Here is a 21,193-nt window from a genome sequence, read left to right as displayed (position 1 = left end):
AAGGCGCAGGCGCGTCTCTCCGGCTCTCCCTTGCCCACGGACCACGACGCATGCGTGCAACAGGTCATGCGCCTGCGCATTGAGGGGAAAACGACAAATCGGTGTCCGAGCACCGTTGAGCGGTGGCGTGCGCAACGGAGAAGCGCTGCAAGATGCAAATCAGGGCTGTGACCATTAGACGCTTCAAAGCGATGCGCGTGCGCATAAAAAGAGGGGCTGGGCTTACGACCGGTTGCGCATGTGCATTTCCCACCGAGGCTAGAGACTGCTTTGGTGTGCGACCTAGGAGGTGCGTCAGAGCCGTGCGCCTGCGCAGCCGCAAAGAGAGGCGGGAGGAAGCCAGAGCGTTTTCCTCTAAGGCGGCGCCATTTTGTACTCAGAGCCTCTACAGCCGGGGGCAGCGATTGTAGGAGGTTCCGGAGCGGGGTTGGGAAGTCACGGAAGCGAGAATGGCAGAACCTGTGACCGGGTCGGGCGATCCGGCTTTTAGTCCGGTCGCTTCGGATAGTGGGATGCGGCGGCTCAGCGACCTGCGGGTGATCGACCTGAGGGCGGAGCTGAAGAAGCGGAACCTGGATACAGGAGGCAACAAGAGTGTGTTGATGGAGCGGCTGAAGAAGGTGAGGGAATGCGGTTGGCGCCGTTGGCCGGAGCACGTAACTGGTTTATCAGACTCGGGCGGGGTTTCCTACCTCGAGACCCCATTTTGGTCTGTGCTGTCAGCCACCGAGGGAGCCGAGGCTATGTGACCTTGGCCAGCCGCTATCCCTCTCTGTGCCTTGCTTCCCATTTGCCCTGGGGTTTGCAAGAAGCGAGGCAATAGGGTGGCCCTGGGCACTTCTCTATGACCTTGCATCTGCAGCTGTCTTTTCTGCCACCTCAGTTTACTGTTCTGGAGAATGTGTCAGTCAACCCCATGGTTGGGTCTGCTCAGTGCCTCTGCACAGACCATGCTCACTCCCAGTTCTGGTCCCCTTGCACTTCCCTGGCCTGGAGCCTAGTTGTCATCTTGAGTCAGGATGAGATGTCATTGTCCTGCCCTAGAGAAGTCTCGTTTAGTGCACTTGACAACAAAGTTATCTTCGTGGAATAGGGTCCTTGAGAGTTAGGGCCTTCTGGTTGGCTGCAAGTGGAAGGAGCCAAATACTTTTAATGAAAATTTGCCAGCTTGCTTTCTTCCCCAGCCTGTGTTCTGTTTTTCTTTGTCAAAAATCAGTGCCTCCCCCCATGCAACTTAATTTTGGACAGCTCCTGTAGCCCAGGGTGGCCTTAGACTTGCTGTGTAGCCTGGGCTAGCCTTGTTCTCTTGATCTCCTGCCTCCCTTTCACCTCCAAAATGCTGGACTTAAAGGTTTCTTCGTTGTGGCAGGCCTTTTGAGTCCCATTGAGCCCTTTGCCTTGCCTGACTCAAGGACAGGTTTCCTGACATCCCTGTGTTTGATGAAAGAGCACATAAGACAAATAGTCATCAACCCTGATTTGGGGGTAATACTTGGATTTAATTTAATTTTTTTGTCTGTGCTGGGGATTATATCTAGGGCTACAAGCTGCCAGGTAGTGTATGACCACAACCTGCTGACCCTGATTCTGCAACCCAAGCTTTCAGCCTCCCTTTCTCTGAGTTTTGGGCCTTGAGCAGTAAAGGGGAGCTGGTTGCTGGATGTGGTCTGAAGCTGGATTGTGAACACTTGGAACTGGGAGGTTGCTACTTTAAAAAAAGAACACTTTGTACCAGTCTCTCCTAAAAAATAACTTTGTTTACAAATCCACCCTCTTTCCCATCAGGCATTTAAAGAGGAAGGACAAGAACCTGAGGAAGTCGGTATCAGTTGGGGAGCTGTAAGCAAGAGGGCTATAAAGAGAAACACCAAAGGTACCTGCCTGTGCTTGATGCTGGGCCTGGGGAATGAGTGTCAAGACCAGTAACTGCTCTGTATACATGTGGTAATCATACTTACATGTACATGTGTGTGTGACAGCCTCAGTGTTACATTGTCCACCTTGGGTTTTGTTTTTGTCTTAAGGTTTATTTCCCGTGTGTGTGTGTGTGTGTGTGTGTGTGTGTGTGTGTGTGTGTGTGTGTGTGTGTGTGTGTGTGTGTGTGCGCGCGTGTGTGTGCGCGCGCGTGTGTGCGTGTGTGTGTGCGTGTGTGTGTGCGCGTGTGTGTGTGTGTGAGAGAGTGTGTGTGTGTACATGCCAACATGTGAATGCATGTGTGTTTGGTGCCCACAGAAGTCAGAAGCAGGTCTTGGACCCCTTAGATCTGGAGTCAGGAATGGTTATCAGTCTCCATGTAATTATTGGGAACTGAAGCCCGTGCTGTGTGACAGCAGCCAGTGCTCTTAACCACTAAACCATCTATCTATCTGTTTAGACTATCTAACTAGTGATTTGAGCAGGCTGCTGACCTGTGAATCCCAGCGCCCTCCATTTTCACTAGAATTACAAGTGTTCTCATGCCCAGCTCTTCAGGTGTGCTGGGACTGAACCCAGGCCCTGAAGCTTGCTTGTACAGGAAATGTTTTACTGGCTAACCTGTCTGTCTGTTACCCTGAAACGAGAGAAAGATGGCTTTTTGTCAGTATCCTAGGCTGAAGCAAAAGAATGGCCAATTCCAGGTTGGCCTGGCTTTGTGAGACTTGTTAAAAAACAACTAAGGGTTAGCTACGGTGGTGCATGCCTTTAATCCCAGCACTTGGGAGACAGAGGCAGTCTGGTGTCCTGAGTTTGAGAGCTTGAGAGCAACCTGGTCTACAAAATTGGTTCCAGGACAGCCATGGCTATGTAGAGAAATCCTGGGGGGAGGGAGGGGACGGACACAACAGAGGGCTGGTAAAAAAAAAAAAAAAGACTCAGCTGTTAAAGGTGCCTGCTGCTGAGTCTGAGAGTTTGATCCTTGAGACCAGCGTGGTGGGAACAACTGGCTCCCAAAAGTTGACCTTTGACCTCCACATGCACACTGAGGCACACAAGTACTCACCTGTGCTCACAGAGACCACCGTACAGTAATATTTTTAAAAAAAAAGCACTAGCCTGGAGGCCTGGCTGGTATAACCCTGGCTGCTTGTGTTGCAAACACTTGCCTGCCCTGACTTAAGCAGCATTGTCAGGTGAGCCTGGGGCAGGTCTGACATGGTGAAGAGGGTGCCTCCTTGGGCAGAGCTGTGCCTTTCCACCTCTGGAGGTGCTCAGTAGTGTGGTGTTTGGTATGATGCACTGGCCTGTGGCTTCCAGGCCAGTCAGGCTCTATGATGGCAGGAGTGAGTTTTAGCTCACAAGGCACTAAGTTAGTTGTTCTCTGAGCACTACTTTCTGGCAAAGTGGGAAGAAGTTCCAGGAACGTCACAGTCATGGCCTCTCACAAGTGGGGCTGACTCAAACAAGAGGTTTGGGATGGGCAAGTATTTGACCAGTATGCAGAAAGCTCTGCATTTGTTCCAGAGCCACTCAAATACAGGTGAGATCACTGCATGCAGAATGGTTCTGACCTGTGCAAGATCTGCAGTTCTTGTTGAATTGGCTGATGAATGTGTTCCTGGTGCTGGTGTTCAACCATCCTTGATATGTCCTTTCTATGTCCCACGAAGGTACTGCATGCCACCACAGAGTGCCTGAGTCTTCAGAGTCCCATTCTCCAGCTGAACTGTCCTGAGCACCATAGGGGTTATCCAGTTCTGAAAATTTAACCAGGGCCACTACGAACTTTAGCCATCAAGCTATGGTTTTGGCTGGGATTTGATTGTTAGTCAAGGTCTTGAGGATTCTTAAAAGTTGAGGTTTCTTTCTGTATATATGTGAATTGGTGTGCACATATATGAGGTACAAGGTCAACTGGTCAGTTATCCATGTTATTTTGTGGGGTAGATTCTCACTGGCCTGGAGCCTGCCGGGTCAGTCTGGCTGGTTGACCATCAACTCTAAGGATCCTCCTATCTCCACCTCCCCAGCATTCCTCAGATAATACTCACCCTAACTAGTTTTGTAGTTTTTGCATTTTATTTAGTGTGTGTATGTGCCTGTGTGTACCCATGAGGACATGTACACATATATAACACAGTGCAAGCACAGAGACCAGAGAGGACTATCTAGAAGCCAGTTCTCTCTATCAAATGTGATCCAGAAATCAGACACGTCAGACTTGGCAGCAACTGCTTTACCTACTGAGCCATCTCACCCTCTCCCTGCTTTTGTTTTAACATTTTTATAAGTATGGTGGCCCACATGTGGTATCAGAGGACAGCTTTATATAGTTGACTCTGTGGATTGAACGTAGGCATTTGCTTCTGGAGGGAGAGTTGGTAATATTGAAGATGACATGCAAATGGGCAGCTGGATAAGGAAGCTGGATAGTCACATTTCCATCTATGCACAGGAAGCAGAGAGAACAAGAGGGAAGTGAGGCTCATAGAGCCTTCCCGCAGTGACAGACTTCCTTCAGTAAGGTCCCTCCTCTTTCCACAGGAGGGTGCCTGAGGCTTGGTGGTCAACCAGGCTGAGTCAATTGGCTCCAGGCCAATTGGTGAAGTACACATGAGATTCCGTACTAGGAGATAATGTGGATAACAACTGGAGACCCATTGTTGACATCAAAACACCCAGTGCAGCTATGCATGTACCACATAAGACCAGTGCTAAGTTGCAAAGTAAGCATGCAGGCAGGGCCAGAATGCAAGTGTGTCCATAGACAGCACTGCAGGTGTCCCAGTCTTGCATAGCAAGTGCAACTTGCAGTGACGTTTCCATCTCAAGTGTTTGTTGCCTGGTGTGATGGGGAAGCAGAGGCATTCAGCTCCAGACGAGCCTAGCTTGTTTTTTGAGGTGTTTACTCTGGGACAAATTTGAGATCTCTTACAGCAAAGTCTGGGCCCTATGCTAGGATGATTGAAGCCTTGACTTAGACACCCACCTAGATAGAGTCCCTGCAATATAGGCAAATAGCTAACAATATGGAATTGTGTTGTCCTCTGTCAATGAGTTGAGGCTGGCTCTGATCTCTAACACAACTGACACTATTCTATAACTAGGGGCCAAGATGGAGGAGGAGGGCGGTGAGGACACCGGCCTGGAGGAAGATTCCAGAGATGGGCAGGTGTGTTGGGCCTGGGGGTGGCACACCTTCCCATGCCCCAGGGTCTTGGTAACTGACACCCTCATTCCCCTCACAGGATGAGACTGTGATTCTTCAGAGTTCACAAGACAGGGACACTGTGGATACAGGTGTGCCAGATGGGATGGAGGCTCAGGACCTCAGTGTGCCCTGCCTGGGGAAGGCCGACACCGACAAACAGTCTCTTGATGCCTTTGATGACAGTAAAGAGTACGTGGCCGCGCAGCTGGGACAGCTTCCAGCTCAGCTCCTGAAGCATGCTGTAGGTAACTTGCAGCCACATGTGCGCCAGCGGCCCCAGGGGCTCAGCATCAGGGCTACCCAGGCCCTGGTAGAACCAGGCCCTGAGTTTAATCCCTGGTAGGGATTATGGGCCAGTGACTACTTCTGCAGCATAGTGCAAAGAGTGCTGTGGACTCAAGTAGACAGGTGTATGAGTGGCATGAAGACTGTTTGGATCACAAGGGCTTTAACTGCTCTGGAAACACACTTAACAGAACAGTTTGTCACCTGGTGATGCTGCTGTCTGAGGCCAACCCAGGTCTGTCCCACGAGCACCTGTCATCCTGTACAGATTGGCTTTGCTTGATGCTCACAGCTAGTTGATTCCATGTGGTGTTGTGGTTTTGTTCTTGAGGGACTTGCTGGAATTGAGCCTCAGCTGAGGTCAGGGGATGTAGGAATATCCAGTGGGTCTCAGCATCATCTGAGTGGGTGTGTTCCCAGCAGAGCTCTCTGGGCTGTAGGAATTATCATGGATCCCAAGGTGAAAGGAGAGCAGCAACTCCCAAGTGGTTTGTGCGCGCACACATACACACACATACACACATACACACATACACACATACACACACACACACACACACACACACACACACACACACAGACCCAAGCATGCACACAGCAATAAGTAAGGTTAAGACTGCAAAAGTAGAGCTGGAGTAGCACCTGTTGGTGTGTGAGTCTCCTATTCTCAGAAATGGTCAGGAAAGTCAATGTCTTCAGCTAGCATGCACCTGAGAACTGCCATGAGCCTTAGCCTGGAGTGAAGGCTGACTGTGCTATCCTCAGCTGAACTGAAACACTGATGGGTGCTGTTGAGGAGTGGACATAGGTTGTATAGGAAGCTGTGAAGTACAGGCTGAAGTCTTCACAGCTCTGACCTCCATGAAGTCATGTTCTGATTCATTTCCCAGGTGAATGAGGATGTCTTCGAGAACACTTTGGAAGCTTCCATGTCAGACCTTAAAGTAACTATGGTGAGTGAGTCTCCCTGTGGTTCTTGCAGGGTAGGAGACACTGATGTTCCAGACAAGACTCTGTGTGTGTGTATGTGTGTATAGAACACAGGTACACTGGATTTTTATCCTGTGGCAGTTGCCTGAGGGACAGTTGGGGAAGCAGATGTACCTTGGTTTACAGTTCTGGGGGTTTTGTTTCAAGGTCAGGTGACTTGCTATACGTTTAAGAGAAGGCAGAGTATCATGGCAGTGCAAAAGTGTACCTGGCCCTTCATAGTGGCCAGGGAGCAAAGAGAGGAAAAGACAACAGAAGCCTCTCCTTCCCCAGCCAGTATTTTCCTTTTGTATGTTCACATTCACCAAAAGAAGGAACCATTGATGGGACCCGAGCCTTGTAGTCCAATCACCTCCAACCTTCCAGTATGGTACAGACGGTAACTGGAGCCTGCATTTGGAGTCTGGCACATAGGTTGTGGAGGTACTGTGAGGTGGGGCTATGATCAGGACCAAAAGGCCAGGCAGCTGGGCTTTGTAAGTGCCTGGAAGGTTCCCAGAGAAATCCAGGCTTGGAGTTAGAGTAGTTGAGTTCAGGGATGAACTTGATGTGGTGGTAGCTCAGAAGCAATAAGGGGTGCAGCTCCTGGTGTGCAGAGATCACACCTATACTGGGGACTATGCAGTGCAGTGGGTGCAGCCACTGTCTGAGTGTCCCACTGTCTTTGCATCCCACGCTCACTGGAGGAGGGGAAGATGACCACTGCCTTGTCTCTCTGTATCTTTGCCATTGGCTACTTGGTAGAAAAGGGTTCAGTTTCAGGCCCAAAGGGGTACTTAGCTTGGCACCCAAGAGTCTTTTCAAGGTGTAGCTGTCCACTGAGAAGCCTCTGAGTGGATGATGCCTTGGGGACAGATGTGTGCATGGGATCTGTGGCTGTGTTATTTGGAATGATGTGTACCCTTCTATTCTCTCTCCAACAGGCTGGTGAAGAAGCCCCGTTGGAACCAGGTACTGCTGAGACAGGCACAACTGTGCAGCTTGGCGCCCTGCTGCTCGCACTTAAGTCCTGTCTGTTTTCAGCTGTGTTATGGTTTCATAAATCACCCCAGTGGTGGACCATCCCAATCGCACAGGATCAGAGATTGGAAACCCACTATATCACCAGATCTGTGTGTGTGCTGTGGCAGCCTAAGGCAGTCTTGGGGGCAGATGCACCGCTTGCATCAGGCCATGCAGAGTGGCTATAAGTGGCCACCAGGTGAGGCAGTGAGTCCACACACGAGACAGATCTTGTGATACCATACCAAGCCAAAGTCATGGGGTTGAGGCAGTTGAGGTAGGCTGAGGCTGTGGTAGGGGACTTACCCCAGAAGCCACCAATGCCAGAAGATAAGTGGGTCTCGGCCAAGATGTTCATCCTCAGCCCCTATGGACTGCCATGTTCCCAAAGATGAAGAGCGGTTCCAGTAGCTTTGGACTGTAGTGCTGACCGCAATCCATCAAGCTGAGAGCAGCAAGCCCCTCAGTAAATGGTGACTGCCATGGCTTCAGTACTCTGGACATTGGGAAGGAAGTCAGAAGACACAGGCTTGATGGAAACCCTGAAGAAGGCTGTGGAAGCTGCACTATGGTTGTAGGGTAGAAGTATGGGGGGGCCCCACTTCTGCCATTAGCGCAGGCTGGGGGCACCATGGCCGTGGGCACAGGTAGGATGCAGGCGCTGTGTAGCGGGTTTTCCAATCTCTGTGTAGCCAGCAGTTCTGTCAGTGTGAGCAGGGCCGCAGCGCCCGAGCCGCAGTTGTGATTGCTTTATTTCCCTGGTGATTAAACCTTGTGCCATTCTATTCCTGTTAAATCCGTAGAAAATGAGAAAATACTCGACATTTTGGGGGAAACTTGTAAATCTGAGCCAGTAAAAGAAGAAGGTTCGGAGCTGGAGCAGCCCTTTGCCCAGGCCACGAGTAGCGTGGGGCCAGACAGGAAGCTGGCGGAGGAAGAGGACCTATTTGAGAGCTGCGGCCACCCGGAAGAGGAAGAAGAAGAGGAGGAAGAAGAGGAGCAGGAAGAGGAGCAGGAGGAGGAGGGAGATTTAGCTTTGGCCAGCAGCAGCAAGTCTGAGTCTTCAAGCACTCGATGTCAGTGGAGCGAGGCAGACGCCCTGTTAGCAGTAGTGAAAAGGGAGCCGGCAGAGGCGCCTGGCGGAGGCGGAGGTACTCAGCACTGGCGGAAGCGAAAGCGAAGGCGGAAGCATCAGGCAGAGGCAGAAGCTCTGGGCACGGGTGGAGGTACCTGGATGGACCGCGAGCCTGTAGGGCTAGAGGAGCCAGTTGAACAGAGTAGCACGGCTGCCCAGCTCCCGGAGGCCACCAGCCAGGAGCTGGTGCGAGTGCCCACGGCAGCCCCGAGCCCTGAGCCCCGAGATAGCAAAGACGACGTGAAGAAGTTTGCTTTTGACGCTTGTAATGACGTCCCTGCGGCTCCTAAAGAGTCCTCAGCCAGTGAGGGCGCTGATCAGAAAATGAGGTTTGTTGATTCTCAGTCCTAGACCAGACGCTATCTCCTTTCATTGTTACTAGGACACACATGAGCTGTTAGAGCCTGCAGTCGGCAGCCACACTGCCCAGCTAGCTCCTTCAGGCAGTTTCATGTCTGCATACATTTAATCAGTGATTGATTTTCCCTTACTCAACCTGCTATGGTTGGGCTCTTAAATTGATGACCGGTGTTACTGTGCTATAGGGATCTGACATTGTATGTGGTCAGATTTTTCAACATAAACTCACAAAAGGTATCTGTAAAATTTGTTCACTTTAGCTTTTCTGTGTTGCAGTAACATTCATTTTTGTCTCTAGCTTTGTTAAGGAAGAACAGGATATAAAGCCAGTCATTAAAGACGAGAAAGGTAGGCCTCCCTTGTCCTATTTGCCACGTGGTGACCCAGGGAGGGGGTGGGCTCCAGGCTGCCACATGTGAGAGTTGTCCATGTGCATGGCACTATCCTGATCCACTGTCAAGACTCTGAGTGTTTGTGTGTTCTTCTCTGTTGTGCATCATGGGTAGTATGTCTAGACAGGAAAACCTGCTCTGTAAGTGACAAGGAGAAACAAGACCCCTTGAGCCATCTTTCCAAGGCTTCCCTGCCATGAAGTGCTGTTCTGATTATTTCTGGAGTGAAAAGCCTTGGGGCTTCATGTAAACTGTGTGCAGTGTGGGGAAGTGGTACAGGAGGAGCTCTGAGCTTCACTACCCCACCAGTTCAGACAACTGAGCTGCAGGTTCATTGCACTGTGTCTCAGAAATAAGTTAGAAAATGATTTGAGGAAGACCCTTGACTCCACACTCATGCATAGGTATGGCAAGTGACTCTTGCATTTTATCCCCTGTGGACGGGTCCTGCCACAGTGGCGCTGATGACCTTACCTTCTCTCTCCAGGCCGTGCCAGCTGTAGCTCAGGAAGGAACCTGTGGGTCAGTGGACTGTCCTCCAGCACACGTGCTGCTGATCTCAAGAGCCTCTTCAGCAAGCATGGGAAGGTAGGGAGCCCCACATCTGCCTGCTGGCATGGTGGGATTGGAAAAGCATCTAGTATCCTAGCTTTTAGTGTCTGTTTCCTCAGATGTTTATATTTTCTTTTGTTCATGCAGAAGATGGAACCTGGGGCTTAATGTATACTTGGGAAGCACTCTGTCACTGACTAGATCGACCCTCTTGGTTTGGACTTGGGGAAGGCTCTTGTAGTCCTTGGTGACCTAGAACTCACTGGGCAGACCAGGCTGGCCTCAGACTTGCACCACCACTTCCAGCTCCCCTGCCCTGTCATACTGAGTTCTCACAGTTGAACTGTCTGCTTCTTTCCACATGTGAGACAGCTGTGGTAACAGATTTGTGCCACTACTTGAGGCCTGGGGACAGAGATGAGTTTGTAGTTTGGCTGTCAGGAAGTCCTGGGGTCCGTACCCAGTACCACATTAAAGTGGATCTCAGCATTCCTGAAGTGGAGGCATGAGGATCAGACTCATCCTGGGCAACATTGTGCTTAGAGCACCCAGGTTCCAGCAGAGAGTAGACTCATCCTTTCTTGTCTCTTCTCAGGACTATGTGAGGACAGTTCCCTCTTTTGAGTTTAGAGCTCATACAATATTATTGTGTGCCAATAATCAAGCTGTTGGCCTCCGTATCCTTCAGCCCGAAGCACTAGAAACTTGAGCATGAGACCGGGTCCAGCTTCCCAAGTGGACACACTTGAGCACTTCCCTCAGGCACTTAGGAACAGAAGAGACTACCCTGTGGTAGATGAGTCTGAACAATGAGACACAGAGTACTCTGAGCAAGTGCCAGGGCATGGGTGTGGTTCCTGCAGAAGTCTTCATTATCCCTGGGTGCAGGCCTAGGTACCTGTTGTCTGCCTACCTACTGCAGATGGTGTCATAAGACAAGCTCTTAAACCAGAGTTTGTTTTTGGTTGTTTGGTGCTTCTGCCCTCCATGTACTGTGGTACGTACAGAGGGGCCTATGCCTTGAGAGCCAGTGAGTGTATGTGTGTCTGCATATGTCTCAAGAAGGCCAGAAGCATTAGGACAGCAGGGCAAAGAATAGGTTTCACATAGAGTGGTCAAGGGTGTTCCCACGGCTCAGACTGGGGTGCAGCAGACCAGTGTGTATCTAGACACACAGCCTTACCTCCAATATGAGAAGCATGTTGTGTGCCTAGGGTTCTGGAGGACATCATGCTGCCATTCTTCTCTCTGACTGGGGTCCCAGGGCACTATGCCCCCAGTTTCCGTCTGTCTGAATTCCAAATCTTTAGGTGCAATTGTCCCTCTGGCCATTTGACTCTCTGGATGTTGTTGAGCACATGTGTGTATTTGCAAGGGATGTTTGTGTGCTGGAGTGCAGTCCCAGGTCCCAGAGCACAGGGCTGTGCCAGTTCCTGCTTTGCCGTGTTCATGTTAGCAGTTATGCTTGACACTAAAGGCTCAGGTCTACAGCCCCAGGCCTTTTCTGCCCTCAGGCCTCATTCCTTTTGCTTCATGACTGAGCAGGGCAGCCTTGTGCTTCAGTGGATAGAAACCCTGTCCAGCTGTGATTTTTTTTTTTTTAAAGATTTATTCATTTTATTATATATAAGTACACTGTAGCTGTCTTGAGATACACCAGAAGAGGGTATTGGATCTCTTGGATCTCTTTACAGATGGTTGTGAGCCACCATGTGGTTGCTGGGAATTGAACTCAGGACCTCTGGAAGAGCAGTCGGGTGCTCTTAACTGCTGAGCCATGTCTCCAGCCCCCAGCTGTGATTTTTGCCTTTGTTTTCAACCCACTGCCTTTTTCTCCCAACATTTTTAGTTCATTCTCACTCCCTGGCTTGGAGTGTTTTCAGAGGAACACATTGGGTTTTCTGGGCTCTGCTTTTCTTGCTCCTGTCTTTAGGGACTCACATTGTGGACCGTCCTGGACTCTGCCAGTCATTGTTTTCATGGGATTGAGGCAGGCGCTAATTCTGTGACCTCAGGCTGTGCCAAGCTCCTAGCCCTGCCTCTCCTTCCCAGGCCTGGTTGGTGTCTCCCAGTTTTTTTGTTTCATTCTGGTACATTCTTTTGCACTTTGTGCCATGCTCTCTACTATGCAGTGCCAGTCACTGTCTTGCAGTTCAGGTAGTTTGGGGATCCCTACACCTTCTTGACATAAAGGGCTACTTCTTGGCTGAACAGATTTTGGCATCCACCAGGTTTGTCTCACGTTACCTGTGGCTGAGCACAATAAACCCCTGTCTACATGGGCAGGTGTACCAGCTGCTGGCTGTCCTGTCTGAGTGGTGAGGGTCCCTCTTGCATAACTCCCCATGCTTGAATCAGGGCACTGTCATCCAGTTCAGAGCCTTTGCATTTTCTCAGCTCACCTGTAACCCACCTCAGTTTCCCTTCCCTGCCCATGCCCTGGAAACTCCAGGTCTGCAAAGTGTCAGCCCTTCCTTATAGTATGGTGGCTGCTGCCTTCACCGGAGGGCCTGGCCCAGAGGCTGGGGCCTGGTGGGGATTAGGTGCTACTGAGCAGGCACTTTGGGCTATGCAGGGTCTGACTAGGTTCCATGAAACAAACTACTCTAATAGACAAAGATTCTCTAGAGTCCACAGAGGTCGACTAACAGAGCTGAGTACTGAAGACAACAGCAGTTCTAGGTGACTGCTGCTGGGTCAGCACTCACTTTAATAAGCACTGTGGTTTTGTGACAGGCCAGATGTGCCTTTATACTGGTGTGTTCTTTCCCTTGGAGGTCATTGGAGCCAAGGTGGTTACCAATGCCCGCAGTCCTGGAGCTCGATGCTATGGATTTGTGACCATGTCCATGTCAGATGAGGCCACCAAATGCATCAACCACCTGCACAGAACAGAACTGCATGGAAGGATGATCTCTGTGGAGAAGGTAAGGTCTCTGTTGTTGTCAGCTCTAGCAATAACAGGGCCTTGTCACCCCCAAGTCACCACCACCTCTTTACATTCTAGGCCAAAAATGAACCCTCTGAGAAGAAGTCAGCAGACAGGAGAGGTTGTGACCAAAAGGAGAAGGTGCCAGGGCCAGACAGGCCTCACCCTGTGAAGATCAAGATGGAGAAGTACAGTGACGTGGCGACCCTGTCCTCTGGGGACCCAGTGCCCTTGTAAACCCCCAGTTCCTAGGTGGTAGCCACAGGGCTGTGCAGTCCTTAGCCAAAGCCCAGAGCCAGAGAGCTGGTTAGCATTAGCCTCCTAGCCATGAGAATGTCCCAGACCTGGGCTGACTCTTAACCCAAATGTACAGGAACTTTCCCACCTTGGAGCAGACCTTAAGCAGGCCATCTGTCCTATCCTGACAGAGACCAGGCGTCCTCATCTTTTTTTTTTTTTTTTTTTTTTTTAAATATCCCAGCATGTCGTGCATCTCTGCGGCACCCTGAGATGCTTTAGCACCTTGGAGCCCAGAGCCTCAGGATTGCTTTTGCCAAAGGATGTGGTTTGTTTTTGTTTTTGTTTTTTTTTTTCCCCCTAGCAGAAATAGACAGGCACAGACTTGGAAGTGTAGTGAGTACCTGACAGGTTCTGTTGTCACCATTGAAGAGACTTTGGCAGGAGGGTTCTGCTGCTAGGTGTCACATGGGTAGTGTCAATGCAAGTGGAGCAGGGCTTTATATAAAGCTGCTCAGCAACTCTCTGTGCACTGGGGAGCAGGCTGGCTCAGTCCTGTCCCACAAGTCCCATAGTGAGGAGGCAGCAGGTCATGAGGACGGCATCGGGGAGGCAGGCTCTGGGAAGTACTCAACAGGTGTTCCCCAAAGCATAGGTGAAGCTCCAACTTACTTTAGGAGCTCCTTGCTATAGCCATGTGGCCAAGCATGGCAGTTGGCAGGCACAGCATGCAGAGGTTTATTCCAGTGCTGCCATCGTTGAGTGCCATCTTTGGTAACAGAAGGGTTTATTTGCCAATGAAAGGATTAAAAATGTTACCAGAAACCTTCCATTATATATAATGGAGAAGGCTCCATTGGGACAGTGCTTCTGGGAAGAAAGAGGGCTATGCCTAGGTGAATACTTGTGTGCTTGGTGTGTAAGAGTCTTGAAACTATGGGAAGTGGGTCAGGCCAGGCAGAGCTTGCTCCCCAGCTGGTATCATGGGTACTCTGCCCTGCTTGTCAGCATGAGAGTCAGTTAAGTGTTAGTTTATTATGGGATAGTGTCTCACCTTGTGGCCTAAACTGGCACAGGACTCAATCCTGCTTCAGTCTCCCAAAAGCTAGAGACAGGCTTACCTTATCCCACTGTGTCTGATTAACATTATTTTTCTATAAAATTTCTGTAAAGATATAAGTATTTTTAAGGTGGTTCAACTGGTAAGGTACTTGCCACCAAGCCTGATGGCCTGAGTTTGATTACTAGAATCTGCATGGTAGAGAAACCAGTTGTCCTCTGTCTTATATGTGTGCATTGTGGGTATACCCACACATGGAAGCAAACTCTTTTGGCTGGGAGTGTAGCAAGCCCTGAGTTCCATTTACAGCACCATGAAGAACCAGGTATGAGGCTACACACCTGTCATCCCAGCCTCTAGAGACATAGATGGAGAGTTGGAGTCCAGCCTCTGGGTTCCCTGAGGAACTGGGTTCTAGTAGCACTCTGCCCTGCTGCTTTCAGCTTTTTAGGCTGCCAGACTCGGGGGATCAGGAGTGGAGCAGGCTACATAGCCTCCCTTTTCCTGCTGGGTGAGGCTAGTGGCTCCTGTGGAGATCATTGGGAAACTACAGCTGACCATTTTCAACAGAACTGTGATCAAAAAGGAAGAGAAACTGGAAAGAAAGGAAGAGAAAGGGCCAGAGGACATTAAAAAGGAGAAGGATCAAGATGAGCTTCCACCAGGAACCGCCAGTCATTCTCGAGTAACCAAATCAGGTAAGCAGCATCTTGGATGCTGTTGGGAGAGATGGAGGCCTGGTGGGGCTCAGGGTCATGGGCAGGAGGCAGACAAGAGTTGTTACTTGGGTCAGCTGCAGACCATGTGATGGGACCAAAGGATCTGTTCTGCAGATCAGGTCTAGTGGCCCAGGCCATCACCCCACTATTTAGAACTGTTGTCAGAGAGATCGTGATCAAGACCACCTTGGACAGCATTGAATGTACAGCAGGCTGAGAGTGGAGTCTAGGGGTAGACCCTGCCACACGGGAGGAAAGGGCTTGTCTACAGCAGAAGGCAGCCCTGAACCTGGGGCTGGTAGTCATTGGACACAGGGTTCTTTCTCTGGGTCCCTGTCCTGTCAAGGGTATGATAGATAACCCTAGAGCATAGGATGCTCTTGGGGTAGAGGCAGGAGGGACACTTTGGCCAGCCCATCTTAAGAAGAAGAAAAAGCTGATAATCATAGCCCACCCCCTGCTGGGACTGTGTGTGCGTGCATTTTGCCACTGAGCTCTTGTTGCAGCTGGCATTTAAATGGTTCTAGGGTCTGGTTCTCAAGGCCAGTGCTCAGCCATCTACCTGGCCCCAGTTCTTGGGTTTGTTTCATGCTGTTTATGCTGTTTGCTCCCATAGTATAGTGTTGATTGTACTTCCTGTTGCGAAGTTTGCCAGGGTTCTCTGTTTCATCTTCTGTTGAAACCAGTGGCTCGCATTGCTAATGCTGAGGAGAGCTGTGTTGTGCCATGTGGTTCCTCAGCAGCAGAGACACTCCTCTCAACAACAGAAGCTAAGAGTTTAAAATAAAACTAAAATTGCTGGGCATCTTTAACCGCAGTGCTCAGGAGGCATAGGCAAGTAGATGTCTTGAGTTTGAAGCCAGCCTGATCTACATAGTAAGATCCAGGCTAACCAGGGCTACACAGAGAAGCCCTGTCTTAAAAAAATGAAATTGCAGCTTCTTGGTGTGGTGATCCTCACCAGATTCACCACCATCATCCATTGCTTACAGTCTGGACAAGCAGTGCAATGATGCTAGCCAGCTTCTTGGGGACAAATGGAACATCTTTGCCACCCATACGCTGAGGAAATGCGCCCGTTTGCTGGGTGATCTATTCATCAGGAACACACTTGTTACCATTCGCAAGGCAGAAACAGCTTTGAAAACTGAAGAGAGCAGTGGACACAAGGTTGAGCCATAAGGGGCCGGCAAGCTCATGACTACTTTTCCTGCAGGAAGCAGATGCACGGAGCGTACAGTCGTGATGGACAAGTCCAAGGGCGAGCCCGTCATCAGTGTGAAGGCCACAAGCAGGTCAAAGGACAGAGTAAGCATTGACAGGCAGGGCTGGCATAGCAGCTCCCAGCCTCACTTACCTGGGAGGTGCCCTAGCTGGCATCTTTTGTCTAGCTCTACCCACTTCAGTAGAGAGACTGAGGCACGGACAGCCTTGGCAGTAAATGGACCTGTCTGGCTTGGTCTAATCTGATGGTGGTATATTTGTTTCTGCTGTTGGCCTTGTGCTAAATGAATCCAAAGGAAAGTAGGGCCTTGTCCTTGACAGCACCAGGGCTGTGTGTGGGCCTGCTCATGACTCTTCATTCTGGAAGTCTCTCCCCAAAAGAACCAGGCTGCACAACTGGGTGCTCTGGCAGGCATAGGCCCAGGGCGGGAGTGCAGCCGGTGGTCAGTGCAGGCTTGCCTGGTGATGTTCCCACCCTTGCAGGAGAAGAAAGTGAGCATTTGGCTTCTTAGAATCTAGGTTCGTATAGGGCCACAGTGGAAAAGCATCAGCATAGCTATGTAGAGAGCTCACCTACTGTAGACGCATAATGGTGGGAGCCCCTCACACTGCATGCCTCAGCTTCATGCCAAAGGCCTGTCGTCCTGTTTCTGTTTTCTTTCTCATATCTATGCATGAGTACCACATGTGGAACAGCATGCAGGATTCCCCTGGAGCTGGAGTTAGAATTGTGAGCCTCCCTCCTGGATCCTCTGAATCTATAGAGCTTTCTGTTTGTTCTGAATTAGAAATGCTGCCATCTGGGGCTGTGGTTTGGACCAACTCTGACTTCTACAAACACCCACCATGAAAAACCACAAGGACAGACTGACTGGGTGGTGGTGGTACACAACCCTAGCACTGGGGAAGCAGAGGCAGGGAGATCTCTGGATTTGAGGCCAGCCTGGTCTACAGAGAGTTCCAGGACAGCCAGGGCTACACAGAGAAACCCTGTCTACAAACAAACAAAACACCAAGGCTTCAGAAAAGTCTTAGTCTGAGCATGAGGTGCCCCCTCCCTTTTACCTGAAAGGTCTGGCTTGGCTCTGGTCTGGTGTTGGATTTTTCAGCAGGGGCTCTGCTACAATCTGTATTCTAGGCTGGCCTTGAAATTATAATCCTGCTTCACCCCCAAGTGCTAATGTTACTAGTGCCTGTCTCCCTAAGCACTTCTGTAAGATTTAGAGTACCCTGAGTTTAGATATCCTGTGGCACCTGTCACTGCTCTTTGATGAGCACTGAAAAGCCTAGTACTCAGAATCTGGGCAGGGTGCTGTGTGCCAGTCTGACTGCGAAACCTCAGAGAGACTCTGGCCTTCTGCACTATGCTGTGACTGCTGTTGGAGTCACAGCACCCTGCCTGTTTGGTTCTCACTGTGTTGTTCTGGTCAGCAGAGCTCCAAAAGTCAAGACCGAAAGTCAGAGGGCAGGGAGAAGAGAGACATATTGTCATTTGACAAGATCAAGGAGCAGCGGGAGCGGGAGCGCCAGAGGCAGAGGGAGCGTGAAATCCGGGAGACCGAGCGGCGACGGTGAGCGGGGCGCTGGCCTTAACCTACCTTGGCTCCTGTCTGCTTGGAAATAGTGCCTAGTACCATCAGATAATGTGAGGTAGTCTCACATAGCAGAGAAAGCCAAGGCCTCTGCAGACCCTGGTGGGAGGGCAGGGACTCAGCCAAGTCCTCTGAAGTCTGGACAGGAGGCCAGAGACTGAGCGTGGGCAGTACCCAGGCCAGAAACTGAGGATGCAGCCACCTGTGTGCAGGGAGCGGGAGCAGCGAGAGCGGGAGCAGCGTCTGGATGCCTTCCAGGAGCGGCGGGAGAAGGCTCGTTTGCAGCGAGAACGGCTGCAGCTCCAATGCCAGCGGCAGCGTCTAGAAAGGGAGCGGCTGGAGAGGGAGAGACTGGAGAGGGAGCGCATGCGAGTGGAGCGTGAAAGACGCAAGGAACAGCAGCGCATTATGCGTGAGCGTGAGGAGCTGCGACGGCAGCAAGAGCAGCTGCGGGCTGAGCAGGAACGGCGGGCACTGCGCAGAGCCTACAACCTGGATGCTAGGTGAGCACCAATATGTTCCTTGCCCAGCCACTCTGCCTGGCATGTTGTGCTTGTGGGCTGTGAAAGGCCATGAAGAGAGCAAGACTCTGCTGGCTCTCAGCCACTTGGACAGTCCCTGCAGACACATTGAGGAACCTTGTAGTCCTCATCCCTTTTGCACAATCCCAAGGGAGAGGCCAACAGGGAGAGGCATGGGGATCCAGTGTTGTGCTCATGCAAGTGTTCTTGGTGACAGTCAGCTCCCAACAGCCTGCCTCCATCCTGAGATGACAGTACCCTTGGCAACTGTGGGATGCTGCTGCTGCTACCTTGAATTAAGTCTTTTTGCAAAATGCAAACCAGGAGAGATGATGGCTACTGGCCAGAAGGGAAGCGTGCAGCCATGGAAGACAGATATCGAGACTTTCCAAGGCCAGATCACCGTTTCCATGACTTCGATCACCGGGAACGGGGTCATTACCAGGAGCATGTTATAGACAGGTGAGCATCAGCTCCCAAAGCATCATCCAGTACATGGCAGGTGAGTTCCTGTGATCTCTGTGAAGAGCTCATTGCTTCCTGGGACCACCACAGGACATCCACAGGTGGCACTAGGGAATACCAGGTCTTAACCCCAGGTGGAGCATCTGGAGAGGGAAGCCACACCAGGCACCCTGTGCCTAATCCTTAGTGTCCACATGGTGGCTCCACTTGTCCTCTCATGTCTCCCTGGCTTTCATGTTCTAGAGAAGGATGTAGGATGTAAGGGCTGAGGGGTCACTGACTTTGAACTCACTGGCTGGAGACTTCCTCAGACTCCCCAGACTGTGTATTCCAAGCTGTCTTAGCCCCGTGCTTGGTGGGGACGTGTGAAAACTTGCCTGGGGCAGCTCTCCTGGACAGCCTCTCTAAATGTCTGCCTGGATAGAGATTTGCTTCCTGCTTTGTCCTGGCTCCACATCCAGAAAAAAGCCTTCCACCTCCCATTGCCGTCCCTGTTGCTGTGTCCTAGCATGTAGCTAGTACTTGGAGGAAAGCCAGTCTTGTCCCCAAGGGAGTCTTCTGCTTCTATCCCCACACACCATCTGCACACTGCCATACCAATGCTCTGTCCCCTTTGCAGGAGGGATGGGTCCAGACCCAGAATGGAAGAGCGGGATGGGCCAGTAAGTGTAAGTAGCTACCTGTAACCCCTGCTGTAGGGAGCGGGAGGGGTACCACTCTGAATCTCACCTAATAAAGACTCAGCTCAGCCAATACTTGCTTGGGAACTTGGTGTCTTTTTTCTGGGGGCCTTTATTGCCATGGCAGCTTTGCAGTCCTATGGGGAGTTGGCCCCATCTGATTTAGCTGTGTGCTGGTGCTAGGGTCCTGACAAGACACCATGGCCCAAGTCTCTAAGGAGGAAATGGGTCCTTCAGGATGGGCTTAGGTCAAGACAGGAATTTACAAGTGGCTCATCCCCTGGGTGCCCCCAGAGTGTGTTTTGTCATCACCTGTCAGGAATGCTGGTCCTGAATTAGCAAGAGAGTGATGGTGGTGTGTGCACAGGCTGAGCTACCATGTTTAGCCCATGCCATCCCCGCAGAGCCACTTCTTAGGCACGCTTGCCATCCAGCCTTGCAGCACTTCAGGGGACACGTGCTTTAGCTCAGTGTGGAAGAGGCATGATAGAATAGGGAAGCCGGGGGCCCAGAACACATGCTCTGTCTCTTGTGTGCCTTGCAGTACTACCCAGATGACCAGCACAGCCATGGAAGGCCTCTGGAGCACCATGGTTGGGACGCCCGAGACGGCTGGCATGGCTACAGCTCTGACAAGAAGTTGAATGAAGGCCTAGGGCTACCCCCTCCCCCCAGGTAAGTGTTCTTTATAGGAGGAGCCCGAGATGAGTTTCTGGTGTGCTCTTGGTGGGAACCCATGAAAGCACTTGGGATGTCCTCCTCTACCTGCTATCCCTGGCTGTACCATGGATTTCATGATGGCAGGTGGGAACCTTGTCCCTGTTCCTTGGTTGGCAACAGGGTGGGAATCTCTACCTCAGTAGGAGCACTCATGATTAGGTGGTTTGAGGTGGAGCGCAGGCTGGCTTCCACATAGTCCTCCTGCCTTAACCTCCCAAGCACTTTCCTGCTTCCCTGCGACACTGTCTGCTGTGAGTCCCTAATCCCAGCCTGGATTACACTGCTCTCATTTTGGAAAGCACATATCATCAGCAGGTCTGTACCCCTAACCTACCAAGGTCTTGCACTCACAAATCCACCACCATGGCTTTGCAGGTACACACTGTGGCACACAGGTACCCACTCAGACACACCATGGCACATACATACCCATGACTCTTGGACACACACACACACACTTGATCTTAGTGAGACTCCTCCATGCTGTGGTGTGTTTGAAGGCAGCTCCTGTCTCCTGTCGAATTTCATACTGTGGACACTCCTGTTTTCTACCCATCAGACTATGATAAAGCAAGGTGTTCTGTGCTCCCTCCCTCCCTCCCTCCCTTTCAGCTGTGGACCATGCTGCTAGCACGTGCCCATGTGTGTGTCAGCAGGTTTCCAATAGTGGGTAAACCCAAGTGTGTGGACCACTGGGCTTCTTGTGGACCCACTGTGTGGCTGCCTTGTAGATGATTGCTCTTCCCTGGTGGTGCCTGGTGTCCTCATTGCCCAACCCTGGTCAAAGTCTGATTTTGAAGATGTCCTGGATTTGGGCTTAAATCTTGGTGTGGAGTGATGGGAAGCGCATGGGGGCAGCCATTTGTCATCTTGTATTTGACAAAGGGTCAGCCGAGAATGGGCAGAGCACAGCTCACAGTTGGAGGAGCAGCAGGTTCCTGTCTGGCACAACGCTGTGGACACAAACATGACGGGCCATGAACACATACGGTGGCGAGGTACCAGGGAATGGCAAGGAGTGGGTAAACAGCAGACCTACTATGCAGGCAGAGTCCACAGAGCTGTCTCTCTCCTGCAGGTGCTGAGCGGGGCCTTACAGGACCTGGGCATGGGCATGTGGCAGCAGGCCGGGGTGGCATGGCTGGGTAAGAAGTTTAAATGTCTGCCACTGCCTTCCTCCTTCCCTCCCTCTACATGTGTGC

The 21,193-nt window shown here is 51.1% G+C and overlaps 1 protein-coding gene across 9 annotated transcripts in view; it reads left to right on the top strand.

Moving 5' to 3' along the window:
• The first annotated feature begins 318 nt into the window (after positions 1–318).
• Positions 319–21,193, top strand: part of Safb2 (scaffold attachment factor B2) — a 30,126-nt gene continuing 9,251 nt past the window's right edge. For 3 of the 9 annotated variants that reach the window (XR_004387693.1, XR_004387694.1, XM_032900761.1), the window contains exons 1-20: positions 319–620; positions 1,786–1,873; positions 5,025–5,089; positions 5,166–5,369; positions 6,304–6,366; positions 7,327–7,354; positions 8,209–8,869; positions 9,199–9,248; positions 9,780–9,880; positions 12,622–12,771; positions 12,852–12,961; positions 14,641–14,768; positions 16,006–16,097; positions 17,445–17,584; positions 17,818–18,108; positions 18,451–18,588; positions 19,211–19,259; positions 19,816–19,946; positions 20,877–20,989; positions 21,070–21,136. Coding sequence is in view for 7 of the 9 variants with exons in the window: in XM_032900761.1 (XP_032756652.1) it covers positions 450–620; positions 1,786–1,873; positions 5,025–5,089; positions 5,166–5,369; positions 6,304–6,366; positions 7,327–7,354; positions 8,209–8,869; positions 9,199–9,248; positions 9,780–9,880; positions 12,622–12,771; positions 12,852–12,961; positions 14,641–14,768; positions 16,006–16,097; positions 17,445–17,584; positions 17,818–18,108; positions 18,451–18,588; positions 19,211–19,259; positions 19,816–19,946; positions 20,877–20,989; positions 21,070–21,136 (2,840 nt within the window). In the remaining 2 variants the exon portion in view is untranslated. The other 6 variants (XM_032900757.1, XM_032900758.1, XM_032900759.1 and 3 more) reach the window with 6 other exon arrangements.

Source organism: Rattus rattus, chromosome 4, assembly GCF_011064425.1.
Source record: "Rattus rattus isolate New Zealand chromosome 4, Rrattus_CSIRO_v1, whole genome shotgun sequence".
NCBI lineage: Eukaryota > Metazoa > Chordata > Mammalia > Rodentia > Muridae > Rattus > Rattus rattus.
The sequence above is the reverse complement of the archived record's forward strand: the minus strand, read 5'-3'. Positions and strand labels throughout refer to the sequence as shown.